The 24193-nt window shown below is 40.9% G+C and overlaps 1 protein-coding gene across 1 annotated transcript; it reads left to right on the top strand.

The window, feature by feature from the left end:
* Nucleotides 1–828: 828 nt before the first annotated feature.
* LOC105103268 (cationic amino acid transporter 3) lies at nt 829–6597 on the top strand. Its single transcript, XM_031457499.2, is given in 12 exon segments — nt 829–897; nt 1909–2305; nt 2762–2920; nt 3727–3913; nt 4097–4209; nt 4375–4597; nt 4786–4925; nt 5019–5121; nt 5312–5508; nt 5705–5871; nt 6149–6257; nt 6425–6597. Coding segments are annotated over 11 exon segments (1941 nt in total). The 5' UTR covers nt 829–897; nt 1909–1935.
* Nucleotides 6598–24193: the final 17596 nt, after the last annotated feature.

The raw sequence follows: 24193 nt of genomic DNA on the forward strand, positions 1-24193 counted from the left end.
TCACACAAAGTTCAGGCTGGAAAAAAAAAACAAAACAGAGTTCAGGCTGAACCATGTAGAAGCCAAAATGACTTCCCAATGCCTCAGGCTGTGAAAATTTTCTCCTTTACAAGCATACAAAAATCTTAGAGCCCTCTAGTCCAGTATTCTACGTCTGAGGACACACCCAGAAGAGTTGAAACACACTCCGGAAGACGTGTTTGTACACCCGTGTTCACAGCAGCATTATTCACAGTGGCTAAAACATAAAGCAACCCACGTGCCCAGGGACCACAAATGATAAGCCAAACAAGGTGTGTACAAATGAGAGAGTATTACTCAGTATTAAAACGGAAAGGACTCAACCCTTGCCACAAAATGGAGGAGTCTTTTGGACATTATAATAATTGAAATAAGCCTGACATTAAGTGACAGGTATAACTCCACTTAAACAAAGGCTCCCAAGTGGTCAGATCCATAGAGACAGAAAGTAGAATGGTGATTGCCAGGAACCACAGAGGAAAAAGGGGAATTGTTACTGAATGGGTACAGAATCTGAGTTTTGCAAGATGATAAAAGTTCTGGAGTTTGTGAATGTACTTAGCAATACTTAAAAATGATTAAAGTGGTAAACTTTATGCTATGTGCATTTTACCACATTAAAAAAAAAAAAAAAAGCATCTCAGCCCACTCCTTGAAGGCAACCACAGAAGTGTGGAGGGCTGATAGCACCACCACAGAAGCTCCCCGCCCACCCGACCCCACCTCCACCCAACAGCTCAGGAGTTAAGGATGGGCTTTTGTGCACAGGGACTCCCCACTTCTGTTTTTAGAGATGCTTCAGTTCCAGCCCTACACGGCTTAGACTCAGCCTCACCGACTTGGATCCAATGCTCCAGGATCTACTCCAAGAGTCCAGTAAGTCTTGTGTTAACCCGTCCTCTGTAGGAGACCAGGCACTGAGTTCAGATACTCCCGAAGAGACCTCTGCAACCCGAGAGTGCGGCTGGGTCAGCCTGGCTCCCGCCTGAGGGTGGCAAGACCCATTTCCCCGATGAAAGCAGGAGGAGCTGGGAGCTGTGTGCCTTTGTGTGAGAAGAGGTGGGGGATGGATTTGTCCCTGGAGATTCTAAGACTCCTTTTTTTGACTGGGGTTCAAACAACAGTAAAAATTACCCTTAGAGAGGGTTTATGATGTGTGGGCCGCTGACTTCAGTCTCCTGTGTTCTGCTGGCACTTTCTACCTGTGGGTTCCCCTCTGCGGATACCCAGGCAGTGGAGCATCCACAGCTCTTGGTGTTAGGAGACGGGGACTGTATGGTGACTTACTAAACCACCATTGGGCTTGCTAACCCAGCAACTCTGTGAAGCTGGATCTATTATGCATTATTGGCAGTAGTTTAAGAATATGGTGGCAGAATACATAGAGCATAAAATCGGCCATCTTAACCGTTTTTCAGTGTACAGTTCAGTCATGCTAAATATGTTTACCTTGTCAAGCAACCAATCTCCAGAACAGGGTGCCTATGCCTGGAAGGGAGCTGTTACCAGAGCTATTGCCTGAGCCTGCTGGGTCTTAACTGCCTTTGGTTCAGAGCGACCCACATGCCAAAGTGGCACATTTTGGGGAGACGGATACTGCTCCCCCTCACCTCGCTTCAAGCATTCCCTTCAGTAATTTTGAAACATATTTGAAGTCTTCCTGGGCACCAGAAATTGACACATTGTAACTGATTATACTTGAATTAAAAAAAAAAAAAAGTCTTCCTTCTGTTTGAAGAAACTGAGGCTCAGAGATGGGGAACTTGCCCAGTGTGCCCACTTACCTACCACCTGCTCTCCAGATCTCTGCTGCTTTGTGGAACTGGGCTCCCAGAACTAAGGGTGGATGGACGTTCTTGATGGCTTTGTGTCTTGTTGTCTCAGCAGATCTGAGCCTCCTCAACCCCGTCTAGGATGCGGTGTCAGGATGTTCTCCAATTTGGCCAGAAGCTGGTCTACAGGCAGCTGCTGGAGCCCGCAGAGGAGTATGAGAGCCACGTAGCTCATCTGAACATCCTAGACCTGGTGGTTTTGGGTGTGGGCAGCACCCTGTGGGCTGGCGCGTACATCATGGCTAGCGCAGTGGCCATGCATATAGCTGGACCAGCGATTATCATCAGCTTCTTGGTGGCCGCCCTGTCTTCTCTGTTGTCTGGGCTCTGCTATGCTGAGCTTGGGGCCAGGGTGCCAAGCTCCAGTTCTCTGTATCTCTCCAGCTACGTCACCATGGGACAACTGTTTGCCTTCATCACTGGCTGGAACTTCATACTGTTCTCTGTCATTTGTGAGATGATGGGGAGAGGGAAGGGGTGGGGGTTAAGACTGGGAAACTAGTGGGGAGGGTTGGAGTCTTCACTCATTCATAAGCACCTTGTTACTGGTCATGCAGGGGAAGGGGGTTTTAGTGGCAGAAAAACCCCATAACGTCATGCTACTCTGCTCTAGCCCATTTTCCTTAAATGGTTGGGCTGAGAACCCAGAAGGAAAGGGAACTGTAAGAAGTGGGTGAGAGGGGGACATGTCCCACAGGCGCATCCCTCAGCACTTTGAAGTCTTTGCTCAGCTCTTGCCTTCATGGGGTTTTCCTTTACCACTTGATTTAAATTTGACCCTCATCTCCCAGACCTCCCATCTCTCTTTGAGATTAGGTATCTTGTTTTTTTTTTTTTTTTAAAGTCCCAAGGCACATAGTAGGGAATGAATTTACATTTGTTAATAAATAGTCCTATTGCCACTGCAGACACCGCCTGTGTGGCCAAGGCCTGGAGCTACGCCTTTGACAGCCTGACTGGGAACCACATCTCTCAGGGGCTACAGAGCACTTTCTCTGTGCATATGCCCTACTTCCTGGCCGCGTACCCAGACTTTGTGGCGCTGGGCCTGGTGTTGCTCATGACTGGTGAGACAGGGGTCAGAGATAGGATGGGAAGAGCTGGGTGTGGAGGGGAAGTTGTGTGGGAAAGAGTTGGATGGCAGAATGGCGGGAGATTAGGATGGGAAAGAACTATGACAGGAAGGCAAAAAATAGACCATCATTTCTTTCCCCCTTGGCACCACGTACAGCTTGGGCTGGATCATTCTTTGGTGTGGGATGCAGTCCTGTGCATTAAGGGTTTTTAAAAAATGATTGTTGGATGTTGAGTACATCCCTGGGCTTTACTCAGTGGCCCCATCCCACAAAGTGTGACAATCAAAATGTCTCCAGACGCTGCCAGATGTCCCCTAGGAGGCAAAATCAGCCCTGCTCTGAATCATTTCCTTAGATGAAGTTTCTTCCTCTCTACTGGGACTAGAGAAGTTTTTTTTTTCAATACAGAGGCAATTCTCATAGCATAAAATTAAACATTTTACTGTTTTTTCCAGCTTTATTGAGATATACTTGACATGAACACTGCACAGGCTTAAGGTGTAGAATGTGATGGTTTGATAGATGTATATAAGTGAGATGATTGTCACAATAAGAAATTACGCCTCTTAACGTGTACACGTGACAACATTTAGTACATTCACAGTGTTGTGTAACCATCACCTCCATCAAGTTCCAAATATTTTCATCACCCCAGAAGGAAACCCCATTCCCCCTGAGCAGTCACTGTCCGTCTGCCACCTGACCTGGTCCCCTCACTCAGCCCCTGGGTACCACTGTTCTTCTTTCTGTCTCTAAGGAGGTTATTTTGAGTGTTTTATATCCCATCTTTCCCACAGGAGTACTGATTTTAGGAGCTCGTGTGACGCCCCTCGTTGCCAAAGTGTTCACTGGTCTGAACCTTTTGGTTCTCAGCTTCATCCTCCTCTCTGGCTTCATTAAGGGAGATCTGCACAACTGGCAGCTCACGGAGCAGGACTATAACTCGGCAGCATCTGGACCCAATGGCACCTACAGCTCAGAAGGGTACTCTTGATCCTTGGGGGGTTGGGGCAGAGCTGGGAAAATGTTGGGGACTAAGGAGATCCGGGCTGGCAGATCCAGATGCTGTGGGTCCTGGAGCTCAGGACTCATGGTGTCAACTGAGGAGTCCAGCAGAGGTGGCTGAACACACCTCACCCACGTTCTTCCTCATTTCTTCTCTCATAGGTTGGGCCCTCTGGGTTCTGGAGGGTTTGTGCCCTTCGGCTTTGATGGGATTCTCCGAGGAGCAGCTTTATGTTACTATTTGTTTTCTGGTTTTGCTGTCATTGTCAATAAAGGTAACATGCTGATCGTGTTTCCCATCAGAGGTTTGGCCAGTTTGGGCTGCCCTTGGGCATAGGGGTTGGTAGAAGACTATCCTGCTTTTGGAGGTTCAAGAGGGAAGGGGATTTTGTGCTTTCACCCCAGTGTGTTCTGATCCAGCGCTTCCGCTCCTTCTGCAGGGAAGGGAGCCCGGAATCCGCAGCGCTCCATCCCCTTGAGCATGGCCATCTCCATCTTCATCTGCTTTTTGGTGTTTTCTGGCGTCTCAGCGTCACTCACCTTCATGGTGCCCTACTACCAGACTGATCCTTACAACCCCTTGCCGCAGGCTCTTCTCCATGTTGGATGGGCCCCTGCCAGCTATGTCATGGCTGTTGTCATCCTGTGTGCTCTTTTATACAGGTCAGTGTCAAGGCTTCCTCCCCATCTACTGTCAGATTCTCAGGTATCCTGTCCCTTGACATTGAGAGACACTTAGAGGGAAATACACCTTATGCCAAATAGATTCAGGAGCAGTAGATTGAGGATCAGATGCTCCAATCTGTCCTGTATCTCCGTGTCCTCACACACATTTCCATTTTTTTCCCCAGCCTCCTAGGTCCCATGTTCTTCATGTCTCGCATGACCTGTGCGATGGCAGATGACGGGCTCCTTTTCCGGGAACTTGCCCGCATCCGTGCCGGCACAGGCACCCCCATCATGGCCACCATGTCTTCTGGAAGTCTTGCAGGTGAGTAAATAAATCACTCTCCTTCTTTGATCAGCTTCCTTGTTTTGGATTTTTCCAGTGGCTTCTCACTCCCTCCCCACACACTCATCCTAGGGCTCCTGGCATTACTTTTCAAGTTCCATGACATCGTGGAACTGATATCTCTTGGGATCCTTCTTGCTTACACCATCATGCCTTTTTCTGTTCTTGTCCTCAGGTGAGACTCCATGACACCTCGGCTGGGGGTCTTGGGCTCATGGAGATTGATGGGGAGTCAGTCCTCTTCTGCCCTCATGCTGCCTTCTAACTGTCCCGCCATGCTTGAGGCAGGACAGATGTGGGATAGGCTGGCTGATGTTGGCTGAGTAGGGGCTGCTGTTAATATTTCCTTAATACCTCTAATTCAGGTACCAGCCAGATCCGAATTCAAGCAAGAATGAGAACACGAAGAACAAAAGTGAAATTTCTGAACGTGAACCAAGTTCTTCCAAACCTGGGCCTGAAGCAGGAACCTCAAATGTTCTAAAGCTTCTGTGGGGCCGTGTGAACACCAGCCCCACTCAGAAATCTGGCCGGATTGCTTACGGATGTGCCTTACTGCTTGGTGAGCCGTGGGATGGCTCTTTGGAGGTGTTCAGAGATTGAGAGGATGGGGTGGGACTGTGATCTTGGCAGGTGTTGAGGATTCTTGGAGATAATATGAGCTTCCTGATGAGGGCAGTTTGGGGAGGGGTGTGACCCAAGGCCTGACACACCGGCTTCTGGACTTGACCCTGTTCTCCTCCCACTGGACCCTGCAGTTCTCCTGCTGACGGCCCTGAGCCTGGTGCTGGCCCAGTGGCCCCGCCGTGTGTTCTCTGGAGACCCCGTCTGTACAACGGTGGCTGTGCTGCTGCTGGTGCTCAGCGCCGGGGTCACTGTCACCATCTGGAGGCAGCCCCAGGGCCCCACTCCTCCTCCCTTCAAGGTGGGTGACCTTATGTGCCCAAACTATCCACCCTGAGTGAAGGAAGTCTGCACGCTGTGAGGTCTGAACTATCTTGGCTGGACCAGGGAAGGAGGCGAGTCACCCTAACCAGTGGCCCTTCCCTGGTCCACTCTCAGTGCTTCTCACACCCAGCCTGGGGAGGCGCTGGCTGCGCAGTGTGACCAGGCCTGGCGTCTCCCCCCCCCCCCCACGTGGGGGCGGGGCCTGCCTTGGCGAGGCCTGCGGCGCGCTCAGGGTTAGCTGCCTTCGCCCGCAGGTGCCTGCTCTGCCTGTCCTCCCAGTGCTGAGCATCTTCGTGAATGTCCACTTGATGATGCAGATGACCACTTGGACCTGGGCCCAGTTTGGCATCTGGAGTGCCATTGGTAAGTGACTTTCTGGGATAAAGAGACTTCTTAAGTGACTAAATCCAACCCTCTTCCTACTACCCCTCCCCCAAACTGTGTGAGACTCCACAATAGGAGGCCTATTGGGCCTTTGTAAGTGGGGAGAGCACCCACTTTTCCTTCTCATTGTCTCATTGCCCGACTAGGATTCGCCATATACTTTGGATATGGGATCCGACACAGCTTGGAGGACACTGATCCACAGCCTCCAGCCTCCAACTCCTAATCTCTTGACAAATCATCCCTAGTGATGAATCCTCTTAAGCACAGGAAACGGATGCTGTGTGGATTCCCTCTGTACATGGGAGGCACCTGCTAGGTCGTGGACAATTTGAGCCTCTGTGAATTGTGAGGATGGGATGCATTTAGAGCCCTGTAGTCACTGCCAACAGAGGAAATGATTTTAATGTTGTACAATTTTAAGTAAACCTTTAAAAGCATAATATACATACTTAAAAATACAGGCTTCATAAACGTCCAACAAGATGAATTTTCAGAAAGACAGTACAGCAATGTAACCAGCAACCAGAGGAAGAAATAAAATATTGATGTGCAAAATAAGAAGCGCCTTATTGTGCCTCTTTCCAGCAAAAACACAGAGATTGCAAATGAGAAGGAAATGCAGGCAACTGTACATTATGTCAAGAGTTACACGTTCAATAGGAGGACACAAGTAGTTTGGAAGTAAAATGAAAGTAACAGATACATTGTGTGGACAGCAACACGAGAAAGCTGGGGCGGCTACATTAGTATCAGGCAAATCAGACTTCACGGTAAAGAAACTAATAACAGGTAAAGCGGGTCATTTCATAATGATAAAGGGAAACGATCCTTTTTATCTTTTCCCCCAGCGTTACTGAGATGTTGTGTAGCATTGTGTGAATGATGATTTCTGGTTACTTTTCTGACTCAGACTCTTAGAGTGCCACACTAGAGTTGGTGAGGAAAAGTTCTCAATTGAGAGGAAAAAAACAAACACAAAAACAAAAACCTCCTGCTTTGCTAGAGGAGACAGAAAAGAGCAGGAAGTAAGAGTTGGTTGATAAATGGTCACAGTTGGGTGGAACTAAAAGAAAGGAAGTTAAACTGGAAAAATGAGATGAAAAGTTGCTGCTGCAAATTGAGATTATGGACACTGAACTCATTGGTGATAATGAAGCAGAGGATTGTGTATGGGAATGAATAACTGAAGTAGAGAGAAGGAGGGATGGGACTCAAGAAACTGAGCAGCAAATTTATTAGATGAATTTAAAAATAGATTGAGGAGTATTAACAGAATTAGGAAAATCACTATATTGCAAGTTGGAATAAAACTGCAGACTTAGGATGCAGTTGATGGCGATGGAAACTGTTAGGCGAAACTCTGATGGACGAGATTGACATTGCCTGATTTTCGCCTTTCCTTCCTGATATGGGACCACCGTACAGCACGTGCAACCCCATGTGCTGTAACAGACAACACAGAACACTGCCCATAGCACAGTCTTCATGAAAAGTTGAATCAGAATGTAATCAAACCTCTAGATCAACTACTAGCTCACAGCAGAGAGAAGGGAGAGATTCACATTTCAACTGAAAATACAATCAGCCAAAACAAGAATGTGGGCAGTTCTCTAGGGAAGAAAAATGATACACTTTCTGTGACAATTAAATGATATCTCTCAAACTGGGGAGTTAATACAGGCACATCCTGGAGAAATTGCTGGTTTGGTTCCAGGCGTCCGCAGTAAAGAGAATATGGCAATAAAGAGGTAACACAGATTTTTTGGTTTCCCAGAGCATATCAAACTTTATGTTCACACTTCAGTATAATCTATTCATTGTGCCATAGCATTCTGTCTCTTAACAAAATGTACATACCTTAGTTTAAAAAACCTTTATTGCTAAAAAATGCTAATCATTGTAGAGAACCCAGGGTTGCCGCAAACCTTTGATTTGTAAAAGGTGCAGTATCTGCAAAGCGCAATAAAATGACACACCCCTGTACATGTGTATGTATGTGTACATATTAAAATGTGTACATGTATAATTAATATGCATAAACCTGTACATGTATAAAATACATGTTTTTAAAAATATGTTTTATGCTTCATTGTTTATCTGAAAACCTCTAGATCTAAGTGTCTTGGGTTTTTTGTTTGTTTGTTTCTTTTGCACAAGGGCTTGAATTTTATTCTTTCCCTGTTTCAGCTCCAGACAGGCAGATACAGTGTTGGCTAAAAACAACAGAAATATATTCTCTCACCGTCTGGAGGCCAGAAGTTCAAAATAAGTTTCACTGGGCTGAAACCAAGGTGTCAGCAGGACCAGATTCCCTCTGAACATTTTAGAGGAAGATCTCTCCCCTGCCTTTTCCAGCTTCTGGTGGCTGTGGCCAGCGGCCCCGTCCCCCATCCTCAAGGCCAGCAGTGTAGAATCTTCCAATTTGTCTCTCTTCCATTTTCTTAGATGTCTCATATTTTTATTTGCTAAATCTTTCACCCTTTGGTCTCTGTCTGTGCCCTCTGCATTCTAACCTTTTTTTATAAGGACCTACGTGTAGTGGGTTAGGGCTGCTATGAAAATCATGAAATGACGGAGGAGGAGGCCTCATGGAAAGTTGTGAAGGATTTTATTTAAATTCTTATCATTGGTTTTCATCAATTAGGGGGATAAAACAGTTGTCATGAAGCAGGAGACAGAGCAAAGCATGAACATGTTATTTCACCATAATTCATATAAGTGGTGGCTCCTGTAGGCAGCAGGGAGCCCATGGATGTTTCTGAGCATGGAAACAACATGAAGAAGGTGTTTTGGGAGATGACAGGTTCTGCTGTCTTTCCAGGGACAGTGGCGCAACGCGGCCATCCTCCAGGCCTGACACATCCCTCTCCCCGCCCACCCCAGCGCCTCAGCACTTTGCTGGCTTATGAGTCTAGAAAAGTCACCTAACCCTCCTTCTGAACCTCTAAGGGCTTAGCAAAGAAGTGAAGAAACAGGACACGGCGTAAGTCCTTACACAGTCTACGTAAACTGGGAATTTCGGAGATGAGGTGTTTGGCTCCGACCCTTAAATGTGACATACTTCATTCATTTTTAGTTGAAGTATAGTCAGTTACAATGTGTCAGTTTCTGGTGAACAGCATAACGTCCCAGTCTTGCAGATACATACATATATTCGTTTTCATAAATGTGACATACTTTAATTTTCTTTTTAAAATTTTTTTAATTTTAAAAAAATTAAAAATTTTTTAAAATTAAAAAAAGTATTTAAAAAAATTTTAGCATACTTTAATTTTCTACTCTCACTTCCCTCTTTCCTCAGCCACCATCACCTTTGGAAATCCACCTATTCAATTGCTATTGCTGCTGGAAGAAGGAGGGAAAGGGGAGGGATCTGTGAGGAGCAGTAATGTTTTCTGGACTCAGAATACAGCTGGATTCATATATAAAGAACCTAGCTGTAGAAGTTAAGGAATCAGCGGGGAGGGTGTGGCTCAGTGGCAGAGCGTGTGCTTAGCATGCACGAGGTCCTGGGTTCCACAAAAATAAAATTAAATAAAAGTAGCATCTGCTCTGCTTTTCCCGTCCATGTTTCACGAGACCCAGATGAATCCATGAATATGAAATTAGTTTGTGATTTATAAGTTGCGATACAGACATGAGCGTTAGTAACATAATCAAATTTCCTCAGTCTGTTGGCGTGTTTTACTTCTGTGGTTCTATCCAGCTAGAGATTGACCATCTAGACATGAAGCTGGGGCTTTGGTGTGCTCCTGTACCTGCAGGAAAGCAGGCTCCCCTCTCCCAGCTCTTCAGGGCAGGTGACTGAGGGAATCTCGTGGCCTCAAAATCGTACAAGGGAGGAATCACTGTCTGTTCCCACCCTGTTCCATTCTAGTCCCATTAGAATCAGGGAGGTCTCTCCAAACTCAGTTCCTTCCTCTGTATCTTCAGCGATTTCCTCCTGCTCCATCTCCAGCCCCCTGGGGGATGGTGCAAAAGGAGTCCAGACAACAGGTAAGGACAGTTTTACCTGGCATTCAGAGGCCTCTTTATCACAGCGGGTCCGAGTCCTGATTCTGGAGTTTTTCAGAGAGGCATATGGCATGAGACAGAGAGAAAGGGAGAAGGTAATCAGCAAAACCCACAAAAGCGACAGAGACGTGATGTAGATCAGAAATGGACACATTGTAATTGACTTTACTTCAATAAAAAAAAAAAATCTCTTAAGTGACAGGGACAAAGAGAGGCACTAGGAAGAAAAGAGCCAGACACACCAAGATAGACAAATAGACACAGAGAAATGCAGAGACAGCAAAGGTACAGACTGGGGAAGAGGCGGGTGAAGACAGACAGAGTCAGAGTCAGAGAACTGGAGACAAAGGAAAGAAACAGATGGGGAAAGAAAGATAAATCAAGCAAGAAAAACAAAGCGAAGAGAGACAGAAAGAAAGACTGAAATCAAGTAAGTTCGGAGTCAGAGAGAGAGACCATGAGCAAACAAGGAGAAAGAAAAAATTGAGTTCTTTGCTTTTTTTAATCACTGAATTTTTTATTGAATTATAGTCAGTTTACAATGTTGTGTCAGTTTCTAGCGTACAGCATAGTGCTTCAGTCATACATATACACACATATATTCCTTTTCATATTCTTTTTCATTATAAGTTACTATGAGGTATTGAATAGAGTTCCCTGTGCTATCATGAAGAAACTTGTTGTTTATCTATTTTATATATAGTAGTTAGTATCTGCAAATCCAAAACTTCTAATTTATCCCTCCCTCTTTGGTAACTATAAATCTGTTTTCTATGTCTGTGAGTCTGTTTCTGTTGTGTACATAAGTTCATTTGTGTCATTTTGTTTTAGATTCCACATGTAAGTGATATCATATAATATGTAGCATTCTCTGTGTGACTGACTTCACTTAGTATGACAGTCTCTGAATCTATCCATGTTACTGCAAGTGGACATTCTTATTTTTTTTAGTGGCTGAGGAATAATTGTGTATAAACCCCACATCTTCTCTATCCAGTCATCTGTCCATGGACACGTGGGTTGCTTCCATGTCTTTGGCCAATCCTTCTTGAACACCAGTAGTAACATGCCTTCAGTAACAAGATGGATCCCAATTTGGGAAATCCTGAAGTATAAAAAATGGCGCATTTTAGAACTGTTGATGTTGGTCCCAAAAATGTTAACACATGTAAAATTCCTGAAAGCGAATAGTCCATGCTGGAATCTGAATGCCTGTGTTCCCCCAAATTCTCCTGTTGAAAATCTAATCCCCAGCATGATGGTATGTGGGGGTGGAGCTTTGGGGAGCCGTTCAGGTCACGAGGGTGGAGCCTTCAGTAGTGGGATTAGTGCCCTTTTAGAGAGAAACCAGAAAGCTGGGCTGCCGCAGCCACTGTGTGAGGACACGGGGAGAAGCCAGCAGTCTGCAGCGTGGAAGAGGGCCCTCGCCAGAACCTGACCTTGCTGGCACCACGGCCTTGGACCTCCCAGCCTCCACACTGTGAGAAATAAACCTCTGCTGTTTGCAAGCTCCCCGGTCTTTGGTATTACGTTATCGCAGCCCAAGCAGCCTCTTAATGCTGCTGTTACCATTTTTACAGTCCTGGGATCCACACTTTGATTCCCTCCTTATGTGAATCAGAATTTTGTGCTCACAAAAGATAGAAACCCTAAGCCAAAGCGGCTTCACAGCAGAACAGTGGAGGCTCCTATCACTGGACTCCCCCCCCCCCAAATTTAGTTGATTCTATAAACATATATTCTAGAGCTTTTAAAAAGCAGCAAGTCGTCTTATCCAAGGTGTAATATGTCCTTGACTCAAGCTTCAAATAGAAAGTACCATTGTGTTATTGCCAAGCAGAGATATGATTTCTACAGAGTAAATCTCCCATCCAGGTAGTTTCAGGAAAAATACTACTGGTCAGAGTTAATATTTAAGGTTATTGTGGGGGAGCAGGGGTGCTCCTATCCACTTCCAGTTTGGTGCTGCTCAACTGGAATAAATTTTTGCTGAAATAACTTAAAATTTTAAATTAAAAAAAAAGACTATTGGGACCAGTGAAAATTAGGTCCCTTCGGTCTCACATGTGAATGTACTCAAGAAAGTTAATGAACACACGCATCTAAGACTCAGCTTTTACATATTAGTAAATTGAGCCTTAATTTACATAGTTAACAGCACCTGAAAATCATAGATAACGGTATCAAGATAATTGCCCAGCAGTCAATTAGGGCAAGAGACTTTTTTTTGGTAAAACTTGGAGCTTCGATGGATGGTGGTAATCAAATTTTGAATTATTTTCCTAAGGGACAAGGAAGAGAGCCTCTTCTTGAATTTTATTGGGTGACCACTGACCTGGGTCTCGGAGCCAAGCCTGGACTGACCGTGACTGCAGAGCACATGTAGGACCACCAGAGGGCGCTCCGACACCACAGGAGCAGGCAAAGCCAGGCCCGCAGCAGGAGGGAGTGAAACGCATCGGTTTCATTCCATATTTTCTTCTATGCCGAAGTATAGTTACAACATTTTGTTAATTTTGTGTGTACAAGAAAGTGATCCGTTATACATATATGTATATATCTGTATTCTTTTTTCAATTCCTTTCATTTATAGGTTATCAAAAGACACTGAATATGGTTTTCAGTGCTATGCAGTATATCCTTGTGTTTATCTGTTTTATATATAGTAGTGTGTATCTGTTAATTTCATACTCCTTATTATCCCTCTTCCCTCCATCCTCTTTATTTTTATTTTATTTTATTTTATTTTATTTTATTTTTTTTTGTGAGGGAGGTATTTAGGTTTATTTCTTTCTTTGTTTTTAGAGAAGGTACTGGGGATTGAACCTAGGATCTCATGCATGCTGAGCATGCAGCCTGCTACTTGAGCTACACCCTCCTCCCATCACCATCCTCTTTAATACCATGCATCCCTTTTCCATGTCTGTGAGTCTATTTCGGTTTTGTATATAGATTCATTTGTACTATTTTTCTACATTCCACGTATAAGTGATACTGCATTTGTCTTTCTCTGACTGGCTTCACTTAGTATGATAATCTCTAGGTCCATCCATGTTGCTGCAAATGGCAATAGTTCACTTTTATGGCTGAGTGATATTCCATTGTGTATATATATCACATCTGCTTTTTATTTTGTTTCATTTTATTTATTTTTTATTGAAGTACAGTTTGTTTACAATGTTGTATTAATTTCTGGTGTACAGCATAGTGATTCAGTTATACACATATACATATTCCTTTTCACATTATTTTCCGTTATAGGCTATTACAAGTTATTGAATATATTTCCATGTGCTGTACAGTAGGACCTTGTTGTTTATATATTTAATGTATAGTAGTTAGTTCCTGAAAATCTTAGACTCCCAATTTATCCCTTTCCACTCCCTTTCCCCGCTGATAACCACAAGCTTGTTTTCTATGTCTGAGTCTGTTTCTGTTTAAAAAATAAGTTCACATGTTTCATTTTTATTAGATTCTACATGTAAGTGATATCATGTGGTATTTTTCTTCCTCTGTCTGACTTACTTCACTTAGAATGACAATCTCCAGGTCCATCCATGTTGTTGCAAGTGGCATTATTTTATTCTTCTTTATGGCTGAGGGGTATTCCATTGTTTATATATACCACGTCTTTATCCATTTTTCTGTTGATGGACATTTAGGTTGGTGCCATGTCCTGACTGATGTCAATAGTAAGGGTGCTCCTTTTTGAGTTTTCTAGGCTGACCAGTGACCTCAGTAAGGACTGACCCATGGCTGCAGTGTATCAGTTGCGCCACCAGAGGGCGCTCCGACACCACAGGAGCAGATGAAGCCCGCCTTGCAGCAGGAAGGAGTGAAATAATCAGTGTTGCCCTGTAATATCTTTTTAAAATTAAACTGTAGTCTATTACAATATTTTGTTAGTTTCAGGTATACAATAAAGTAATTCATTATACATATATCTATATATCTGTATTCTTTTTTCCGATTTTTTTCGTTTACAGGTTATTACAAGACATTGAGTGTAGTTTTCAGTGCTATGCAGTATATCCTTGTGTTTATCTGTTTTATATATAGTAGTGTGTATCTATTAATTTCATACTCCTTACGTATCCCTCTTCCTACCATCCTTTTTAATATCATGCAATCCTTGTCTATGTCTGTGAGTCTATCTTTTTACATATGGATTCATTTGTACTATTTCTTAAGTTCTGTGTATAAGTGATATCATATAATATTTGTCTTTCTATGTCTGACTTACTTCACTTAGTATGGTCATCTCTAGGTCCATCCACATTGCTGCATATGGAAATATTTCATCATTTTATGGCTGAGTAATATTCCATTGTGTATATATACCACATCTTCAATTTATTTTATTATAATTATTGTTTTAATTGAAGTGCAGTCAGCTTACAATGTGTGTTTATTTCTGGGGTGCACTATACTGATTCAGTTATACATATATACATATTTCTTTTCACATTGTTTTTCATTATAGGCTATTACAAGGTGTTGATATTGTTCCCTGTGCTATACAGTAGGACCTTGTTGTTTATCTATTTTATATGTAGTAGTTAGTATCTGCAAATCCCAAACTCCCAATTTATCCCTCCCCACCTCTTCCGCTCTCACCTCTTCCCCCCGCCCTGATAACCACAAGCTTGTTTTCTATGTCTGTGAGTCTGTTTCTGTTTTGTAAATAAGTTCATTTGTCTCGTTTTTTAGATTCCACATGTAAGTGATATCATATAGTGTTTTTCTTTCTCTGTCTGACTTACTTCACTTAGTGTAATAATCTCCAAGTCCATCCATGGTGCTGCAAATGGCATGATTTCATTTTTTCTTATGGCTGGGAGGTATTCCATTGTATATGTAAACCACATCTTTATCCATTCATCTGTCGATGGACATTTAGGTTGATTCCATGTCTTGGCTAATGTAAATAGTAAGGGTGACTTTTTTTGAGTTTTATTGGGTGACCAGTGACCTCTGTCTCAAAGCCAGACTGACCTGTGACTGCAGAGCATCTGTAAGACCGCCAGAGGGCGCTCTGACACCACGAGAGCGAGCGAAGCCAGCCTTGCAGCAGGAGGGAGTGAAGCTAATCAGTGTTGCCCCATAATCTTTTTTTTTTTTTTTTTTAAATCAAAGAATAGTTGATTTACAATATTGTTAGTTTCAGGGGTACAGCAAAGTGATTCGACTATACATATATATGTGTATATGTATTCTCTTAAAAATTCTTTTCCATTATAGGTTATTACAAGATACTGAATATAGTTCCCTGTGTTTTACAGTAGAACCTCTGTCTCAGAGCCAAGCTAGGACTGGCCATGACTGCAGAGGAGTCATATGACCACCAGAGGGCGCGCCAACACCACAGAAGCAAAGGAAGCCAGCCTTGCAGCAGGAGGGAGTGAAAGTCATCAGTATTGTCCCACAATTTTTTTTAATTGAAGTATAGCTGATTTACAATATTATGTTAGTTTTAAGTGTACAGCAATGTGATTTTATTATACATGTATATGTATGTATATATCTGTATGATTTATTTTTAGACTCTTTTCATCATAGGTTATTACAAGATACTGAAAGTAGTTCCCTGTGCTGTACTGTAGGTCCTTGTTTATCTATTTTATATATAGTAGTGTGTATCTGCTAATCCCATACTCCTAATTTAGCCCCCTTCCCACCATCAGCTTTGGTAACCATAAGTTTGTGTCTCTGATTCTATTCTTTTTATATATAGATTCATTTGTACTTTTTTTAGATTCTACATATAAGTGATATCATATGTTTCTTCCTCTGTCTGACTTACTCACTTACTATGATCATCTCTAGGTCCATCCATGTTGCTACAAATGGCTATATTTCATCATTTTTATGGCTGAGTAATATTTCATTGTGTATATATGCCCCATTTCCTTTTAAAATTTTGTTTGTTTTATCTTTTATCTTATTTTTTACTGGAGTATACTCAGTTTACAATGTTGTGTTAATTTCTGGTGTACAGGAACATGATCAGTTATATATATGTGTGTGTGTGTATATATATATATTCCTTTTCATTATCTTTTTCATTATAGACTATTATAAGGTACTGAATATAGTTTCCTGTGCTTTACAGTATGAACTTGCTGTTTATCTATTTTAATATAGTTGTTAGTACCTACAAATCCTGAACTCCCAGTTTATGCCTCCCATCCCCCCCTTCACTTGCTGGTAACCACAGGTTTGTTTTCTATGTCTGTGTGTCTGGTTCTGTTTTGCAAATAAGTTCTTTTGTATCACTTTTTAAGATTCCACATATAAGTGATATCATATAGTATTTTTCTTTCTCTTTCTGGCTTACTTCACTTAGTATGATAATCTCCATGTCCATCCATGGTGCTGCAAATGGCATTGTTTTATTATTTTTTTATGGCTGAATAGTATGGTGGAGATGTAGTGTGTTCTTGATTCGGTCTTCAAATACAAAGTACCATCTTTTTTTATTTTTCTTCCAAGGGGAGATATGCTTTCTATAGAATAGCTCTCCCATCCAGCTAGGTTTAGGAACAATTCTGCCGGTCACGCTTAGTATTTAAGATTATTGGAACCAGTGACACCTGTCCTTCACGAACACACTGGGGGAATCTAGCAGTCAGCTTTTACATATTAACAACTTGAGCCTTAAGTTACACGTTAACAGTACCTGAAAATCATAAATCATTTTACCTTAATTGCCCAGCAGTCAATGAGGGCAGAGAAAAATTTTTTTAAATCTTGTAGTTTCCAAGAATGGAGGTAATCAAGTTTTGAATAATTTTCCCAAGGGACAATCAAGCGTGCCCCTGTTTAAGTTTTCTAGGCTGATTCCTGACCTCTGTCTCAGAGAGCAAGTCAGGACCGGCCCGTGGCTGCAGTGTATTCATCCCACCACCAGAGGGCGCCCCGACACCACAGGCGCTGACGAAGCCCGCCTTGCAGCAGGAGTGAAATAATCAGTGTTGCCCTGTAATGGTTTTTTTTCCCTTAAACAAATATAGTTGATTTACAATATTTTGTTAGCTTCAGGTGTACAGTAAAGTGATCCGTTATACATTTATATATATATATCTGTATTTTTTCAATCTCTTCCATTGTAGGTTATTACAAGATGTTGAATATAGTTCCCTGCACTATGCAGAAAGTCCTTGTTTATCTATTTTATATACACTAGTGTGTATCTGTTAGCCCTATACTCCTAATTTATCCCTCCTCCTACCATCCCCTTTAATAATCATACATTCCTTTTCGATGCCTGTAAGTCTATTTGCTTTGTATATAGATTCATTTGTACAATTTTTTTAGGTTCCACGTGTAAGTCGTATCATATAATATTTGTCTTTCTCTACCTGACTTACTTCACTTAATATGACAATCTTTAGGTCCATCCATATTGCTGCATAAGGGAATATTTCAACATTTTTATGGCTGTGTAATATTCCATTGTGTATACATACCACCATTTCTTTTTCCTTTATTTAATTTTATTTCATTTTATTTTTATTAAAGTATAGTAGGTTTACAGTGTTGTGTTAATTTCCTGTGTACAGCATAGTGACTCAGTTATACGTATATACATATTCCTTTTCACATTCTTTTTCGTTACAGGTTACTACAAGTTCCCTGTGCTGCACAGTAGGACTTTGTTTATCTATTTTATATATAGTAGTTAGTATCTGCAAATCTCAAACACCCAATTTATCCCTCCCCACCTCTCCTCCCTGACAACCACAGGTTTGTTTTCTTTATCTGTGAGTCTGTTTCTGTTTTGTAAATACGTTCGTCTCATTTTTTAGTTTCCAACATAAGTGTTATCACATGGAGTTTCTCTTTCTGACTTACACTTCACTTAGCGTGATAATCCCCAGGCCCATCTATTTTGTTGCAAATGGCATTATTTTATTCTTCCTTGTGGCTGAGAGGTAGTCCATGGTTTTTATATACCACAATGTCTCTATCCACTTATCTCTCAGTGGACTTTTAGGTTGCTTCCATGTTCTGACTAATGTAAATAGTAAGGGTGCCTTTTGTTGGGTTTTATTGGGTGACCACTGATCCCTGTCTCAAAGAGCCAAGCCAGACTGGCCTGTGACTGCAGAGCATTTGTACGACCACCAGAGGGCGCTCCGAAACCACAGACGCGAACGAAGCCAGCCTTGTACCAGGAGGGAATGAAGTTGATCTGTGTTGCCCCACAATCTTTTTTTTTTTTTAATTGAAGAATAGTTGCTTTACAATATTATTAGTTTTGAATGTACAGCAAAGTGACTCGATTATACATATATATGTATATATCTGTATTCTTTAAAAATATTTTTTCCCATGATAAGTTATTACAAGTTACTGAACATCGTTCCGTGTGTTTTACGGTAGAACCTCTGTCTCAAAGGGGGGCTAGGAATGACCCGTGACTGCAGAGGATTCCTATGACCACCAGAGGGCGCGCCGACACCACAGGAGCAAAGGAACCCAGCCTTACAGCAGGAGGGAGAGAAACTAATCAGTGTTGCCCGTAATTGTTTTTTGATTGAAGTATAATTGATTTACAATATTGTGTTAGTTTTAAGTGTACAGCAATGCGATTTTATTATACATGTATATGTATGTATATATCTGTATGCTTTAGTTTTAGACTCTGTCCATTATATGTTATTACAAGTTATTGAATATATTTCCATGTGCTATGCAGTAGGACCTTGTCGTTTATCTATTTAATATATAGTAGTTAGTTCCTGCTAATCTCAGACTCCCAATTTATCCCTTTCCACTCCCTTTTCCCCCTGATAACCACAAGCTTGTTTTCTATGTCTGAGTCCGTTTCTGTTTTATAAATAAGCTCACATGTTTCATTTTTATTAGATTCCACATGTAAGTGATATCATATGATGTTTTTCTTTCTTTGTCTGACTTGCTTCAGTTACAGTGACGATTTCCAGGTCCAACCATGTTGCTGTGAACGGCATTACTTTATTCTTTTTTTATGGCTGAGAAGTATTGCATTATATACGTAAACCATACCTTCTTTATCTATTCATCTGTCGATGGACATTTAGGTTGCTTTCATCTCTTGGCTAATGCAAGTAGTAAGGGTACCCCTTTTTGAGTTTTATCGGGTAACCACTGACCTCTGTCTCAAAGAGCGGAGCCAGGAGTGTCCCATGACTACAGAGGATTTGAACGACCACCAGAGGGCGCTCCGATACCACAGGAGCAAACAAAGTCAGTCTTGCAACAGGAAGGAGTGAACCTGATCAGGGTTGCCATATAATCTTTTTTCTAATTGACGTATAGTTGACTTACAATGTTCTGTTAGTTTCAGATGCACATCAATATTATCAGATATAGATAGATAGATAGATAGATAGATAGATAGATAGATCGATCTGTATTCTTTATTTTTAGATTCTTTACATTATAGATTATTACAAGATAGTGAATATATTGAATATAGTTCCCTGTGGTACATAGGACCTTGTTTATCTATTTTATAGGTAATAACTTGTATCTGCTAATCCAGACTCCTAATTTAACTCTCCCCCCACCATCCCCTTTGGTAACCATAAGTTTTGTGTCTGTGATTCTATTTTGTTTTTATATATAGATTCATTTGTACTATTTTTTAGATTCTACATATAAGTGATATCATATAATATGTGTCTTTCTCTGACTTGCTTTTTTTACGATCATCTCTAGGTCCATCCATGTTGCTACAAATGGCTATATTTCATCATTTTTATGACTGACTAATATTCCATTGTGTATATATGTCACATTTCCTTTTATAAATTTTATTTATTTTTAATTTTCATTTTATATGGGGGAAGTAATTAGGCTTATCTATTTATTTGGTTTTTCAGTAGAGGTACTGGGGATTGAACCCAGGACTTTGTGCATGCCAAGCTTGCACTCTACCACTTGAGCTATACCCTCCTCCCTATTTTTTATTTTATCCTGAAGTATATTCAGTTTACATGTTGTGCTAATTTCTAGTGTACAGAAATGAGATCAATTTTACATATATATATATTCCTTTTCACTTTACATATATATATTTCTTTTCCATTATTACAAGCTATTGAATAAAGTTTCCTGTGCTTTACAGTAGGAACTTGCTGTTTATCTATTTTAATATAGTAATTAGTACCTGCAAATCCTGAACTCCCAGTTTATGCCTCCCATCCCCCCTTTCACTTCCTGTTTCACAAGTTTGTTTTCTATGTCTGTGAGTCTGTTTCTGTTTTGTAAATAGTTCATTTTTATCATTTTGTTAGATTCCACATATAAGTGATGTCATACAGTGTTTTTCGTTCTCTTCCTGGGTTACTTAATTTAGTATGATGATCTCCAAGTCCATTCATGTTGCTGCAAATGGCATTATCTCATTCTTTTTTATGGCTAAGTAGTATGGCTGATATGTAGTGTGTTCTTGATTCGGTCTTCAAATACAAAGTACCATCTTTTTTTATTTTTCTTCCAAGGGGAGATATGCTTTCTATAGAATAGCTCTCCCATCCAGCTAGGTTTAGGAACAATTCTGCCGGTCACGCTTAGTATTTAAGATTATTGGAACCAGTGACACCTGTCCTTCACGAACACACTGGGGGAATCTAGCAGTCAGCTTTTACATATTAACAACTTGAGCCTTAAGTTACACGTTAACAGTACCTGAAAATCATAAATCATTTTACCTTAATTGCCCAGCAGTCAATGAGGGCAGAGAAAAATTTTTTTAAATCTTGTAGTTTCCAAGAATGGAGGTAATCAAGTTTTGAATAATTTTCCCAAGGGACAATCAAGCGTGCCCCTGTTTAAGTTTTCTAGGCTGATTCCTGACCTCTGTCTCAGAGAGCAAGTCAGGACCGGCCCGTGGCTGCAGTGTATTCATCCCACCACCAGAGGGCGCCCCGACACCACAGGCGCTGACGAAGCCCGCCTTGCAGCAGGAGTGAAATAATCAGTGTTGCCCTGTAATGGTTTTTTTTCCCTTAAACAAATATAGTTGATTTACAATATTTTGTTAGCTTCAGGTGTACAGTAAAGTGATCCGTTATACATTTATATATATATATCTGTATTTTTTCAATCTCTTCCATTGTAGGTTATTACAAGATGTTGAATATAGTTCCCTGCACTATGCAGAAAGTCCTTGTTTATCTATTTTATATACACTAGTGTGTATCTGTTAGCCCTATACTCCTAATTTATCCCTCCTCCTACCATCCCCTTTAATAATCATACATTCCTTTTCGATGCCTGTAAGTCTATTTGCTTTGTATATAGATTCATTTGTACAATTTTTTTAGGTTCCACGTGTAAGTCGTATCATATAATATTTGTCTTTCTCTACCTGACTTACTTCACTTAATATGACAATCTTTAGGTCCATCCATATTGCTGCATAAGGGAATATTTCAACATTTTTATGGCTGTGTAATATTCCATTGTGTATACATACCACCATTTCTTTTTCCTTTATTTAATTTTATTTCATTTTATTTTTATTAAAGTATAGTAGGTTTACAGTGTTGTGTTAATTTCCTGTGTACAGCATAGTGACTCAGTTATACGTATATACATATTCCTTTTCACATTCTTTTTCGTTACAGGTTACTACAAGTTCCCTGTGCTGCACAGTAGGACTTTGTTTATCTATTTTATATATAGTAGTTAGTATCTGCAAATCTCAAACACCCAATTTATCCCTCCCCACCTCTCCTCCCTGACAACCACAGGTTTGTTTTCTTTATCTGTGAGTCTGTTTCTGTTTTGTAAATACGTTCGTCTCATTTTTTAGTTTCCAACATAAGTGTTATCACATGGAGTTTCTCTTTCTGACTTACACTTCACTTAGCGTGATAATCCCCAGGCCCATCTATTTTGTTGCAAATGGCATTATTTTATTCTTCCTTGTGGCTGAGAGGTAGTCCATGGTTTTTATATACCACAATGTCTCTATCCACTTATCTCTCAGTGGACTTTTAGGTTGCTTCCATGTTCTGACTAATGTAAATAGTAAGGGTGCCTTTTGTTGGGTTTTATTGGGTGACCACTGATCCCTGTCTCAAAGAGCCAAGCCAGACTGGCCTGTGACTGCAGAGCATTTGTACGACCACCAGAGGGCGCTCCGAAACCACAGACGCGAACGAAGCCAGCCTTGTACCAGGAGGGAATGAAGTTGATCTGTGTTGCCCCACAATCTTTTTTTTTTTTTAATTGAAGAATAGTTGCTTTACAATATTATTAGTTTTGAATGTACAGCAAAGTGACTCGATTATACATATATATGTATATATCTGTATTCTTTAAAAATATTTTTTCCCATGATAAGTTATTACAAGTTACTGAACATCGTTCCGTGTGTTTTACGGTAGAACCTCTGTCTCAAAGGGGGGCTAGGAATGACCCGTGACTGCAGAGGATTCCTATGACCACCAGAGGGCGCGCCGACACCACAGGAGCAAAGGAACCCAGCCTTACAGCAGGAGGGAGAGAAACTAATCAGTGTTGCCCGTAATTGTTTTTTGATTGAAGTATAATTGATTTACAATATTGTGTTAGTTTTAAGTGTACAGCAATGCGATTTTATTATACATGTATATGTATGTATATATCTGTATGCTTTAGTTTTAGACTCTGTCCATTATATGTTATTACAAGTTATTGAATATATTTCCATGTGCTATGCAGTAGGACCTTGTCGTTTATCTATTTAATATATAGTAGTTAGTTCCTGCTAATCTCAGACTCCCAATTTATCCCTTTCCACTCCCTTTTCCCCCTGATAACCACAAGCTTGTTTTCTATGTCTGAGTCCGTTTCTGTTTTATAAATAAGCTCACATGTTTCATTTTTATTAGATTCCACATGTAAGTGATATCATATGATGTTTTTCTTTCTTTGTCTGACTTGCTTCAGTTACAGTGACGATTTCCAGGTCCAACCATGTTGCTGTGAACGGCATTACTTTATTCTTTTTTTATGGCTGAGAAGTATTGCATTATATACGTAAACCATACCTTCTTTATCTATTCATCTGTCGATGGACATTTAGGTTGCTTTCATCTCTTGGCTAATGCAAGTAGTAAGGGTACCCCTTTTTGAGTTTTATCGGGTAACCACTGACCTCTGTCTCAAAGAGCGGAGCCAGGAGTGTCCCATGACTACAGAGGATTTGAACGACCACCAGAGGGCGCTCCGATACCACAGGAGCAAACAAAGTCAGTCTTGCAACAGGAAGGAGTGAACCTGATCAGGGTTGCCATATAATCTTTTTTCTAATTGACGTATAGTTGACTTACAATGTTCTGTTAGTTTCAGATGCACATCAATATTATCAGATATAGATAGATAGATAGATAGATAGATAGATAGATAGATAGATCGATCTGTATTCTTTATTTTTAGATTCTTTACATTATAGATTATTACAAGATAGTGAATATATTGAATATAGTTCCCTGTGGTACATAGGACCTTGTTTATCTATTTTATAGGTAATAACTTGTATCTGCTAATCCAGACTCCTAATTTAACTCTCCCCCCACCATCCCCTTTGGTAACCATAAGTTTTGTGTCTGTGATTCTATTTTGTTTTTATATATAGATTCATTTGTACTATTTTTTAGATTCTACATATAAGTGATATCATATAATATGTGTCTTTCTCTGACTTGCTTTTTTTACGATCATCTCTAGGTCCATCCATGTTGCTACAAATGGCTATATTTCATCATTTTTATGACTGACTAATATTCCATTGTGTATATATGTCACATTTCCTTTTATAAATTTTATTTATTTTTAATTTTCATTTTATATGGGGGAAGTAATTAGGCTTATCTATTTATTTGGTTTTTCAGTAGAGGTACTGGGGATTGAACCCAGGA

The sequence above is a fragment of the Camelus dromedarius genome, chromosome 9, assembly GCF_036321535.1.
Source record: "Camelus dromedarius isolate mCamDro1 chromosome 9, mCamDro1.pat, whole genome shotgun sequence".
Classification (NCBI taxonomy): domain Eukaryota; kingdom Metazoa; phylum Chordata; class Mammalia; order Artiodactyla; family Camelidae; genus Camelus; species Camelus dromedarius.